Source organism: Coturnix japonica, chromosome 2 (genome assembly GCF_001577835.2).
Source record: "Coturnix japonica isolate 7356 chromosome 2, Coturnix japonica 2.1, whole genome shotgun sequence".
NCBI lineage: Eukaryota > Metazoa > Chordata > Aves > Galliformes > Phasianidae > Coturnix > Coturnix japonica.
Window position 1 is genome coordinate 28,500,782 of NC_029517.1, and position 12,019 is coordinate 28,512,800.

The 12,019-nt window shown below is 45.5% G+C and overlaps 1 protein-coding gene across 1 annotated transcript; it reads left to right on the plus strand.

Annotated features, from left to right (window-relative positions):
• Nucleotide 1: 1 nt before the first annotated feature.
• NUP42 (nucleoporin 42) lies at nt 2–5,185 on the plus strand. Its single transcript, XM_015853692.2, has 7 exons — nt 2–147; nt 270–519; nt 1,241–1,335; nt 1,637–1,713; nt 2,706–2,792; nt 4,246–4,330; nt 4,531–5,185. Exons 1-7 carry the CDS (start codon nt 57–59, stop codon nt 5,100–5,102), a joined length of 1,257 nt encoding a protein of 418 aa, XP_015709178.2. The 5' UTR covers nt 2–56; the 3' UTR covers nt 5,103–5,185.
• The last annotated feature ends 6,834 nt before the right edge of the window (nt 5,186–12,019 follow it).

Here is a 12,019-nt window from a genome sequence, read left to right on the forward strand (position 1 = left end):
GCTGCTCTCTGACGTCAGGGCGCGGCGGTTACAGCGGCTGGAGGCGGCGGTCGGTCATGACGATCTGTCAGTTCTTCCTGCAGGGACGGTGCCGCTTCGGGGACAGGTGCTGGAACGAGCATCCCCGCGGCGGGAGGCAGCACGCAGGTAACGGGGGAGGGACGGGAGAAGAGACAGAGCTCCCGTGTTGGGGCTGCGTCTGGTGAGGTGAGGCGAGGTGAGGCGGTCGTTCGCCAAGTGCCGCTTCTGGGAGCGCGTGTGTCCGTCAGGTCCCGCCAGAGGAGGAGGAGGAGGAGGAGGAGGCTGGGGAGCCGGCAGCCAGAGATACGCGAACGTTATCCAGCCCCCTGTGTTCAAGCACAGCGCGTGGGGGGGCGGCAGCGATGGAGGAGGGTTCTCCGGTGCAGCCGGTTTCGGGTCACCAGGCAACAAGAGCGGCGTGTTCGCCCACAACAGATTCTCGGCGCTGAGCGGCGGCGGCTCCGGGGATGGATTCAGCGAGGAGGAACAGAGGCTTTTGTAAGTGATCGCCCCGCCCCTTGGGCTGCACTTGGATGGGCTGTTAACAGTGAGCTGTTATTTCCAGTGGTTATATTAGGAGAATATTTAACAGCTTATTGATCTGAAATGTAAATGTCTGTTGTGTCACAAACATCCGAAGTACTTGCAATTAATGTTTAGTGATCTGCAGTTTAACCTGCACTTCAGCCACTTGGATTTCGTTCTTTTGCTGTAGCTTCCGTTGTGCTTTTACCAAGTTTGGGTTTCAGTGATGCTGATTGTTCAGCAAAATCAAAGAAAGAAATATAGAACTCTTCTCATCCCTCTTTACTGAGTTCTGCTTTTAATACCACGCTGTCTTTGCTCATATTGCAAAATGAGCTGGTAACGAGAAGGTTTTCGATGTTATTGTGATCTAACGGCTTCAGGGAAAAACCTGTGGCACTGTTTGCCACCCAGGGATTAAAAAAGCCTTGTGTGGTTTTGTTCCTCTTAACGACCTGTTGTGGTTCACTTGCAGTTTGATGATACAGCAGAATGCTTTGCAGGGATATCTGCGTGTCCAGCAGAGGGACTGTTATTTCTTTCACAGACAGCTGAATACTTCAGTTGTTCCCCCTGTGCAGTGTCCTTTGGAATGAATTGGAATGGCTTTGGCTATTTGAGTTTGACTTTGCTTTCTGCGTTTTTGCTTCTGACCGCGTAATTTCTTCTTTTGTTGTTGTGTTCTGTCTTCTAGTGACTGTATAGAGAAAGACATGGCAACCTGGGAATCCTCTGGACAGTGGATGTTTTCGTGTTACTCACCTATGAAAGAGAAGCCCAATGTCTCAGGTAGGTCACGTTTTTAGTGCTGCTGTTGTTTAGAATGTATTTCTCTACTTGTTCACACTGCTGTGCCTCAGTGGGGCTGTTTGCCAGGTGGTGCCTTGTGATGCAACAAGTAGGGGCGGCAGATGATGGTATTTATTTTGTGTCCGCACCTCCGAAGTTCTGCCAGGAGCCCTTCTTATGTCTCCAACTATAACTGGCTCATACAGGTGGTGCAGCAAAGGCAGTTTCTTTTATAACTCTAGAGGGTGGTTTTGTATGTTGTATTTCCTTTGGAGCCTGTTGATTGTTTGCGTCCCTGCAGGTTTTCAAGAGTTCTCACCTGAGGAGGTGCGTCTGGAGTATTACAACTGCGTCGCAAACAATAACACTGAGAACTACGTAAGTACTGAAATCTGACCTTCTATGTAGGTGCAGTCAGGGTAGGTAGAACTGCTGGCCTGAATGTTTTGCCATAATTGAGCAACCTGATGTGGCTGTAGGTGTCCCCGTTCATTGCAGGGGAGTTGGGTCAGATGGCTTTAAAGGTCCTTTCCAACTCAGACAGGTCTATGATTCTACCTTCTTCTTTCTGATAACTGCATGACACAGGGCTCACAAGTCACGCAGGTACAAAATGCAAAACCCAAAGCACGAGATTCTGTTCACAAAGTTGGGCAAAGCCTGAATTTTCCAGTCTGTTCTATAAGAGCTGACAGCAAACGATGTGATCTCTTAGCATGTGACTTGACACAAATGATTTATTGATGCTCGTGGTGCAAGATTCTCTTGGAAAAATGAAGAAATCCTGTAATACAAATACTCAGCACCTCGCTGTTACAGGCATTTGGAATATGGATTGATTTTGTTACTACTAAATCTTAGTGTGGGACATTCAGGTTTGGGTATCTGAAAATATTAATCGCTTCTCTGATGTAGCACTTCAGTCACAGTTACCAAGGCACAGTTACTGTTTATTGCTGTGTAGGTTTTGTGCAGCAGTCTGTTGGTTTGAGTTAAAGGGACTGATGTAAATTAAGCAAGTTCATTTCTGCAAAGCTAAAGATTTTAGGGTGATGCTGCTGAAATATTCAGAGGTGTTCAGCTCTGAAAATGGCCGTTGTCTCTCTGAAAAGGCACTAGAAGCTGAGGCATGAGCTTAAGGGTTGAGTGCATAAGTGGATGGACTCAAAATAAAACAGGAGCAGAAAAGCTTAGTCTTTGACATGTAAGACTTGTGTATTTTATATTCTTTTGCCAGCACCCTGGCAAATAGTGATAGAGTCTCAATTTAGAAAGCTCTTGGAAATGTTTAAAATCTTACCAGTTCTTTTTATCTTACTTTATTTTTTTTTAATGCTTAATAAAAGCATGTTTGTGTTTTCCATGTTTAGATAAACTCAATCCGTCAGTTAGTGCAGCAATGGAAAAGCAGGCTGCAGGAGCTGAAGGCTTTAAACACCTCAGGAAAAGCGTCATTGGTAAGTGTTAAGGAGAGGTAAAATATTTCTGTTCCTGATTTGCTTTTCTCTTAATTCTTGAGTGAAGGTTTTTCTTACAACTCTCAGTTTCTTAGACAGAGCCCTTTAATCTGTCTTGCTGTCACCAACGTTGGTTTCTGTTTGAAAGGCTGCTAATGAAACCATTTCTAAGGTGTGATAGTTGTAATATGCGACCTTGCTTTTAGTAAAGGCATCTTGCAAATTTCCCATAGATACTGCTGCTGTTATCAAAGGATTTTACTGCACTCTTACTACTGAAGTAGGTGATAGGTATTGCTTTGAACATCTTAGGATGCAGATTTACTATGAAATATAGGTGATTGTGCATCACTGTTTGTGCCTTAATACCTGAGGCTTGAGAATGTTTCATTCCTACATTCAGTGACATTTCTAACGGTAGATACATGAACCGTTCTGAGAATCTCAACCATGGTGTGTTTTGTTCTGGCACTGCAGCCACAAGAAAACATCTGACATGAAAGGGTCTGGCTGACGGGCAGCATGAAGATCTTGAGAGTAGTCTTAGGGTGCTCCTGGGAGCGTTAAACAAACTGGAAGGGCTGGAAGGAGGAACATATATAAGGGAGTAATTGCAGTTTGAAATCTGCACTGTCTCTGCTTCTGTGTGTTTTTTATAGGTGATAGAAGAGTTTGAGTGAATATTTGAGCACTTTGCAAGTCAGATGAACATGGCTTAGGTTCTTCAATCTACCTTTCTCTATTCATGAAATGAATGAGTTCTTTGCAAGTTGTATTATAAATGAACCTCATTAGTTAACTAAGGAAGGGAGTGAGTTAGGTTGATTCCATGATAACAACGCAGTAGCTGGATCTCAGTTTTGGAAAATTATCACTGTAAGCCACATGTGCTTTCAGGTTGTGTCTTGGTCATATAACACTTGTGAATCAGGAGCGTCAGAAGAGGAAACCCAGCAGAACAACTCAAGCCAATATTAAGTGATCAGGGAGATGGCTTAAGTCAATTTAGGTGGCATCTGCATGAAGTGCATTGAAGTTTCAGTGATGTGATTGGCTGCCTTGCTCTGTTCAGTTCTGAAGGTGAAGAGGAGGGATTCAGACTTCTGCACAGATGGTTTTTCTGCATTCAGAGAGCAGACTGAGCCACATCAGTGATACGGATCTCATGAAACAGATTAGAAAAGATGAGATGAGAATGAGAGCTCCAAGAGCTTTTGTCCTTACAATTACTTTTTACCATCAGTCTACAGATTTATGCTTCTAGGGTGTTTGACTGAGAATAGCCTGAAAACGTTTTCCTTACAGCTGCAATTGCTTGTGATCAGTCTAATTAACTTTGTGTGAGTTATGTTAAATTGGATGGCACACATATGTTTTCACGTTAAGCATTGCTTGAAAGATACTTGCCTGTGTTGGAATGTAGTTTTCATTTATGTATTTGGAATTTTTTAAGCTATCTCAGTTAAAGAATGCGGTCACTCAGCCATTACCTTCTCTTGGATTTGGAGGACAGCAGGCCTCAAGCTTTGGGTTTCCAAGTAAGTTTTTCTGCATAAAGATCCAGCACATAAATGGATGTTTTTAAATGTTCTTCTGCGTTAATGAAATGCAGCGGTGTTTCAGTATCGTGGCTGTGCCCATTCTAAATGTATTTTCTTCTGCAGCATTGAAATGCAGCAGTGTTTCAGTATCACAGGTGCACCCATTCTGACCATTCTTATACGTTTCATAATTGCAGGCTTTCCTGTGAACAGCAGCAGCGACGCTTCCACTTTCTCCTTCAAAACAAATTCTGGTGTCCCATCTGGAAACACTTCACCTTTGGGGAGCTCTGCTGCTGTCTCCAGTCCTCCTGCCTTTGGTGTGACGTCCTCCCCCAGTGTTCCCCATCCTGTTGGGTTTGGCAATAATTCAGCTCCATCTGCGGCCTCCTTCTCTTTTAAAACTTCTGGAACAACCAGCGGTGGTGGAACTTCTGGGTTTTCAGGCTTTGGAAGTTCTGCTTCTGCTGCAGCAGCACCACCTTCAAGCTCTTCAAGCACCGCTCCACTTACCGGAACTGCTAATGCAGTAACAGGAACTTTCCACTCAGGTGCAAGCAGTACTTCAGCTGCACAGACTGCTGGTGGTGCCTCTGGACATAACGTAACATCTGTGCCTTCTGCGGTCCCCAACATTATTACATCAGACAAGTTACATACACCGAGGAGTGAATTAACGCCTGAAGAGTTGGAACAGTTTGAAGCCAAAAGGTTCACAATAGGAAAGATACCTCTTAGACCACCACCCATAGACCTTTTATTTCTTTAGACCTCAAGTTGATTCTGAACTTTCATATCTTAGTTGTTCTGTGACACCTCCAATAAATAAGGTTGTGATGGAGTAATGAATTAGAACGCTTTCCTCTGGCTTAAATTTTCATTTAGTCTCTTAACCCTTTGCAGTAATGTGCCTTGTACACACTACACATCCCCATCTTTCTCCATCATCCACCAAGTGCACCCAGGTCCCAAGGCAAAAACAGTTCCATGGAAATGTTTGTCCTTTCCTGAAGCTGGAAAGACCAAAATCACTGTTCACAACATCCTCTTTACATGTACTACGTGGACCTTATCATCTTAGTGTCCCTCCTCTGGACCTGCTCCAAGAGCTCCATGTCCTTCCTGTACTGTGAGCCCCAGGCCTGGATGCAGTACTGCAGATGGAGCCTCACAAGAGCTGAGTAGAGCAGGATGATCACATCCCTCTCCCTGCTGGCCACCCCATTTTTAATGCAGCCCAGATCACAGTTGGCTTTCTGGGCTGTAAGTGCACACTGCTGGCTCATGTCCAGCTTCTCGTCCAGCAGGACCCTTAAGTCACTCTCCTCAGGGCTGCTGTCCAGGAGATCTTCCCCCAGTCTTTATAAATACCTGTGGTTACCCCAACCCGAGTGCAGCACCCTGCACTTGGCCTTGTTGAACCTCATAAAGTTTCCATGGGCCCACTTCTCCAGCCTGTCCTGGTCCTTCTGGATGGCTTCCCTTCCCTCCAATGTATTGACGGCACCACTCAGCTTGGTGTCATCCGCAGACTTGCTGAGGGTGCACTCGATGCCATCGTCTGTGTCAATGATGAAGATGTTGAAGAGCACCGGACCCAGGACCAACCTGTGAGGGATGGCACTTGTGACCGGCCTCCACCCTGACATAAAACCTGCCGAGTGGCTGCGTGACGGAGAAACTCCCTCTGCTGCACGAGCAGGGGAAGCGACCGGGTACGTAGCAGCTGACATTGGTTCTGCCCTCGTTCCTCCCTGTGATGCCGGCAGCAGTGGAAGGTCTCAAAGTGAGCAGTTAACACGGAGATAAACGGGAGCCTCAGAAAACACCACAATTTTGTCTTCTAAGTTAGCGCTGCAGTAGCCAGGTGCACTGCAGTTTTGCTGTATGCAGTTGGAAGAAGTGAGATAGCTCGACTGCGGCAGAAGAGGTGCTGCAATTAATGAGCTGAGCAGAGGTAAACCTCAGACTGTAAAGCTCAGGGTATCAACAAGAAAGAACGAGCAAAAGCCAGAGAGGTGAGCAATGGAGCTTTCACAGACGTCTACAGAGAGACAGGAAAATGCAGAGTTGTAGGGCACTGTCAGTGGAACTTACTTGCAGTTGCTTAGATCAGGAAAACGTAGATTGAGGCTCAGGAATCCCATTCACTGAGCCATTCAGGACTGCTGCATTTCAGTCTGTTGCTGTAGAGCAGGTTGGCAACTAGAAACTGAGAGAGCAGGCAAAGTGATGGACAACGGGAAGCAAAGCTTTCCTGGAAGCAGAAGAGCAGAGAAATGAGCTGTGAAAGCAAAGTCTGTGTGATGGGATGGCTGTTCTATCAGTCACATGCTCTCAGAAGAGGGGAAATGGGATTTTTAAAGCTCTTGGACTAGTAAACCCGAATATAGAAGTCCTTCCTTAGAGATGTCTTAGGCAGCACATAGGGAAGTCCTATTAATCCTATGTTAAGGCCTGGCCAGTCCAAAAGTAAAACATGGGCAACAAACTGCCCCCTGTAGGGCTGAGCAGGGCACTGAGAGCACTGAGAGCTCTGCTGGCAAAGACTGAGGGCTCCGGCTGTGAACAGGAAACCTCCCCATGCACTTGAAAGAGGCAGATGAGCTGTCTAACACTGCAAGCAAATACACTCCCCAGTTCTGAAGCTCTCACACACAATTGCTTGGTTTCCCTGGTAAGAATGGCCAAGTAGAAGAACAAAGTGCAGTTATGAGCAGCTCAGCCCAAGGCTGTGTTCTTACAGCAGCACCCACAGTGCTGGTGCAATGCTCAGTCTGTTCTGCACAGTGAGGCTGGGCGCTCCTACCACACGCTGTCATGCGACAGGCTGTCTGCTGGGGCTTCCCCTCCTGCAAGATGATAAGAACAGCTCTTATGACAGAGGGAGAAGAGCAAGAACAGCAAGATTTAAACACCAACAGGCCGGTCAACATTTCTCCCCTGTGTTACACAGATTGCTTTGTCTTCTGTGCTTCCCTGCACAGGCAGGGAGTGGGATTTGCTCCTACCGGGTCACATGAGAGATGTGAGAAACAAGTTTTGCATCTTCCAGCAGGAGGATCTGTTGCTAAATGCAGAGCACTCAGCTGAAAAGTGAACTGCTGGATTTAAAGCACCTGGAACAATGTGTAAAACCACACTGCATCCCTTTGAGGGGAGACTGGCGAGGTGCAGGTTTGATCCCAGATACTTCAGCCTTTCTGTCCAACCAGTGCTGCTGCATTTTTCTCAGCCTAAGCAGCATTAGCAGCATTTCTGACCTCTGATGCATTTCTGCACTAAGGCACCCCTTGTCTGCCATCACATGAGATGCTGGTGTCGTAGCAATGCTGTACAGAGAATAAGAAAGGGGGAAAATGGCACCAAGTATTCAGCAACTTTGCTGGTGGCAGACTGGAAATCTCCGATGTTACTATGGGAAAAGGCTGGACATCCTAAATGTCGGCTACATGAGGGAAGCACAAAACCACTTTCTTTTCACTGTAAAAATGCGGAACAATATTCACCAAAGAGCACACGCTGTACAAGAACCAAAAGCAGCACATGTTGATCCTTGAGTCAGGAAATGCATGTGGTTGCCAATAATAGGTCTGCACTGAGATAACAAAGACACCAAAAACATCGGGCACCTGACAATATACAAGGCACTCTGAGTTTTTGTTCTCTATTTATCCCTTTCCGTTTGGAAAAATATTGAGTTCCATCAAAAATATTAGCGGAATATTTCACTATTAAATACAGTCCTGGAGAACAAACAACTAAATGTTTCACTTCTAGAGCACAGCTGCCATAAACGGGTTCTGCAGCAGAGATTTTGTCCTACTTAAGGGATTATTGGACACTTTCTATCCTTATGATGGTCTACTATGAGCAGGTTTAAGCTTCCAACAGTAACTTAAAAGAAACGGTCACAAACTGAGTTACTAAAGTAACTAAAAAGCACATGAGAACAGAGTGAATGTGCTCAAACTTGTTTATAGGTATGGGGCTGCAATTTACAGCTATGCATCCTAGATCATTCCCTTCAAAGCCTGCATGTATTGCAGTACTTGGGGTAGAGGAAGAGGAAATAAGTTGCATTTTATGGCATTCCCGCCTCATATGCCAGGCCACATCCAGAAAGGATTCCTTAGAGCTGTAATGCTGCCTCTTGGCCATCTAACAATGCCTCTGTGGAAGCAGCACTCCCAAACGGCAATTTAACTATCTGACATTGTGCACAAGAGCCAGAAGACTGCTGAGTCCAATTCATGATGTTTTCTGTTTTATAGTCAAATTACTCCATCACTTTAGCCGGTTTCCTAAGAGAATAACATGGTTTTGGTTAGGCTGTCTGATCAGCTGTCTGTCATTCCTTCTGCAGTCCCTTTTTAAAGCCCCTGGGGCCAATTTCCTAGTGCTCCAGTCTCAAAGATGATTCTGTTCCAATAGCTGCAAGAAGAACTGGCAGCTGGACGAGGAGACCAAAATTAGTTTTGCAGCAGAGATGAAAACAAGCAAAACTCAGCTGCAATCAACTCTTCTGGCAGCTCCTGGCTGACCAGCACCAACATCAGTAGTTTGACAGGCCCTACTGAAGTGTTGCAAAGAATCCAATCTATAGCAAACTGAATGTCATAAACATGCTCTGTGGGTCAAAGCCAACTTGTTTTAAATAGGAGAGCAAAGTTCTGTCACTTCCAAAAGTGAAGTTAACCCAAGACTGAGGAGTAATACCAAAATACTATGTTTGGAAGTTCAGACGAAACAAAGAACTGCAGCTCCCAGCTCCACGCTGGTTTGCTGACTCGCTGCTGATTTCATACTTAGCTGATAACTGTTATATTATCTTTAATCCATCATCTGTATCGATGGATCCCAAGCCCTGCCCCTTATAGAACCCTGCCAACATGTGACTTTCTTGCCCCTCAGAGCTGATGGGAGAACAGGCTGCTGGCAAATGAGCTTCTGCGATGCAACTACCATCCTGTGAAGGGTATCTCACTTAAATGGAGCTGGAAACTGGAAGTTACTATCTGACTAAAATAACACCATCATGATCTTTTTTCCCCCTACTGGCCACAGTTGTCACTAACCCTTTATCACATGATACGACATGGAATATAACTTTTCTTGCTCTTTCTTGTGGCACAGGATACCATGTTTGCCAACACACACATGGAGATTTTCAGGACATTTCACAAACATTCAGGTTGTTCTGAAGAAGGTGCTGTCCATGCATAGCACCTGGCAGCCAAAATCAGGAGGAAAACTCTCTAATGTGGTGTTAGTATGGGTGATGTGACAAATCCAGTGCACCCTCCCAAAGTTCTACATTTAAACAGTTAAGACATACATATGCAATACATTGGATACGTATTCATCCCTTCCCAAAAACTCATTAATATATTATAATATCCTTCTGAGAGTGCGTGGTAGTGGCCTCTGGTGGTCTTAAATTGCTTACCTACTAGGCCTGTACAGACTTCCTGAGCCAGTCAAACAGGACTGACATGGCTTAAGTGTAAGATAATAGAGAGCAGAAAGGCACCAGATGAGACCTCCAGCCCCCTGCATGGCTCCCAGCAGCTGTGCTGTGAGGCACATCCTGCCTCCTGCTGCCTTCAGCTACAGCCCATGCTGGATGCTAGGGAGGCCTTTACAATAATACTAATAAAGAACATGGAAGATTGTGCCGATCCCTTGCAGAGAACTGCACCTCTGTGCACCTTCCCCTTTCTGCAGGCATGTAGGTTCCATAGAGGTTTGGGTCCTGGCTCATCAAACCCCAGAATGCAGTGAGATGGCAATGCTCGCCTTCATTGCCTCCCACCACACTCCCCGGCAGGCTCCCATGTGAGGCTGCCTGCGTTGTCCAAGCTGGAAGCCACCAGACGTTGCCTGCCGATCTAACACAGTGTTGACAGAAGAACAACCTCTGCTTGCAATCAGTAAATGCTGCAGGTAACAGGGAGGCTGCCCACCTGCAGGCTGACAAAGCTCACATGGCACAAACTGAGGCCACACTGCAGCAGCTGCACAGGACAAAACTCCTGCCATTCTGCACCTGGCTCCCTGGATAACAATATATGCTCAGGGAGCTCTTAGCACAAAGCAGTGAGAATGGATTTTACCCACTAAATACTACCGTGGCCCCAACGCTAAGTGGTTCCATTACCAAGTTCATTTTCCTGGTTCTTAATTACAGAGAAAGCTGGAAAGACACGCACATCAAAGCAATCCTTTCCCTTAGCCAGATAATCTGCTCTTAATTCCTGCAGTATTTTCCAATTCCACCCCCTGTTCAGTTTGAAAACCTGCTTTAAGGTGTTGGGATTTAAATCACTACACACTTATCTGGAGATTTTAAAAATACAGGAGAGGTTACCTGGACTGGTACAGAATTTCTTCCACGTCATATTTTTCAGGTACATAAGAAACATGTACCTGATAAGAAATGGAACGAAACACCCTCCTGTTCTCCCAGGCAGGTTGTAAGAGCCTTTAGGAAAAACAGCTTTTCAGCAATAATTTGGCTGCTCTGTCCTGAGCTGATGGACCCAGGATCTTCCTCTTACAGTCCCCATGAACAGCAGAGAGATCTGAATGGATTTCATTATAACACATTGTAAAACATTGGTATCACAGACATAATCATGCACTTTCACAGCAATTATCTGCCTCACAACTGGCAGAGGACTGCACCTTGATGAGACATGAAGTATAAACCGTGTAACTAACAGTTCATTAAACCAGTATGAGAAAAGTAGTATAGAAAAAGCAATGTCCATACCATAACAAACAGTGACAGCTCTACAGCTCCACACAAGGCTCAGCTGAGGCGCACATCAGGCAAGCAACAGATCACAGGGGGCCTTGAGGACATCAGCTAGAGACTGGAACCAGGATTACCAGATAACAGCAATTCCTCCTTGCATTAGCACCTTCCTTTAAAAACCTGCCTACAGACACTGAATGAGGCTCACCTGCTCCATTTATGCACCTTAAGAAGAAAGGATGTGATATCTAAAGGGTCAGCAATTGTTACTGTGCTTCAACTGCAGCTGCTGGTCATTCACAGGAATTAGCTCCCATCAGCATGAAGCCACATCCACATGCAGGGATCCTTGAGGTCCCTTCCAACCTGGGCCATTCTGTGATGGCACAATAAACTGATTAAAACTGATTAAGGGCTTTTGTAGGGCTCTTTTTTCCTCTCTTTTCAGTTTTATTTCTCTAAAACAAGAAGGACTGCAGACTGCCAACAGAGTTTTATTTCCATGCTCAGTTTTCTCGGCTGATGGGCCACTGTCCCTTGAGACATAGATGATTTCCTCCCAGAAAGGGAACTCGCATAGTCTTACACAGAATTCCCTCAAGAGGCTCCAGGGAACAGCAGACAGTTTATACCTGCACGTACCTGGTTAACTACAACCAGATCATCCCATTTTTGAGTGCTGGCTTGGCCAAAGATCAAGGTCATTCTTCTAATCATTCCCCCCTCTCCCCCCACCCTTTTTTTTTTCTTTAAGTTCCTGTGAGAAGTGTTTAACAATTCTTGTACTTGTGTTGAGATGGAAGTGTGATAGCATGAGAACATGCCAGCTCTGTCACAATCTAGACATGTAGGTACACATGATTTGATCACACCCTGTCATCTGACAAGCCTTCAGGTAACAGAGATCTGTATCTCTTGGACAGGTT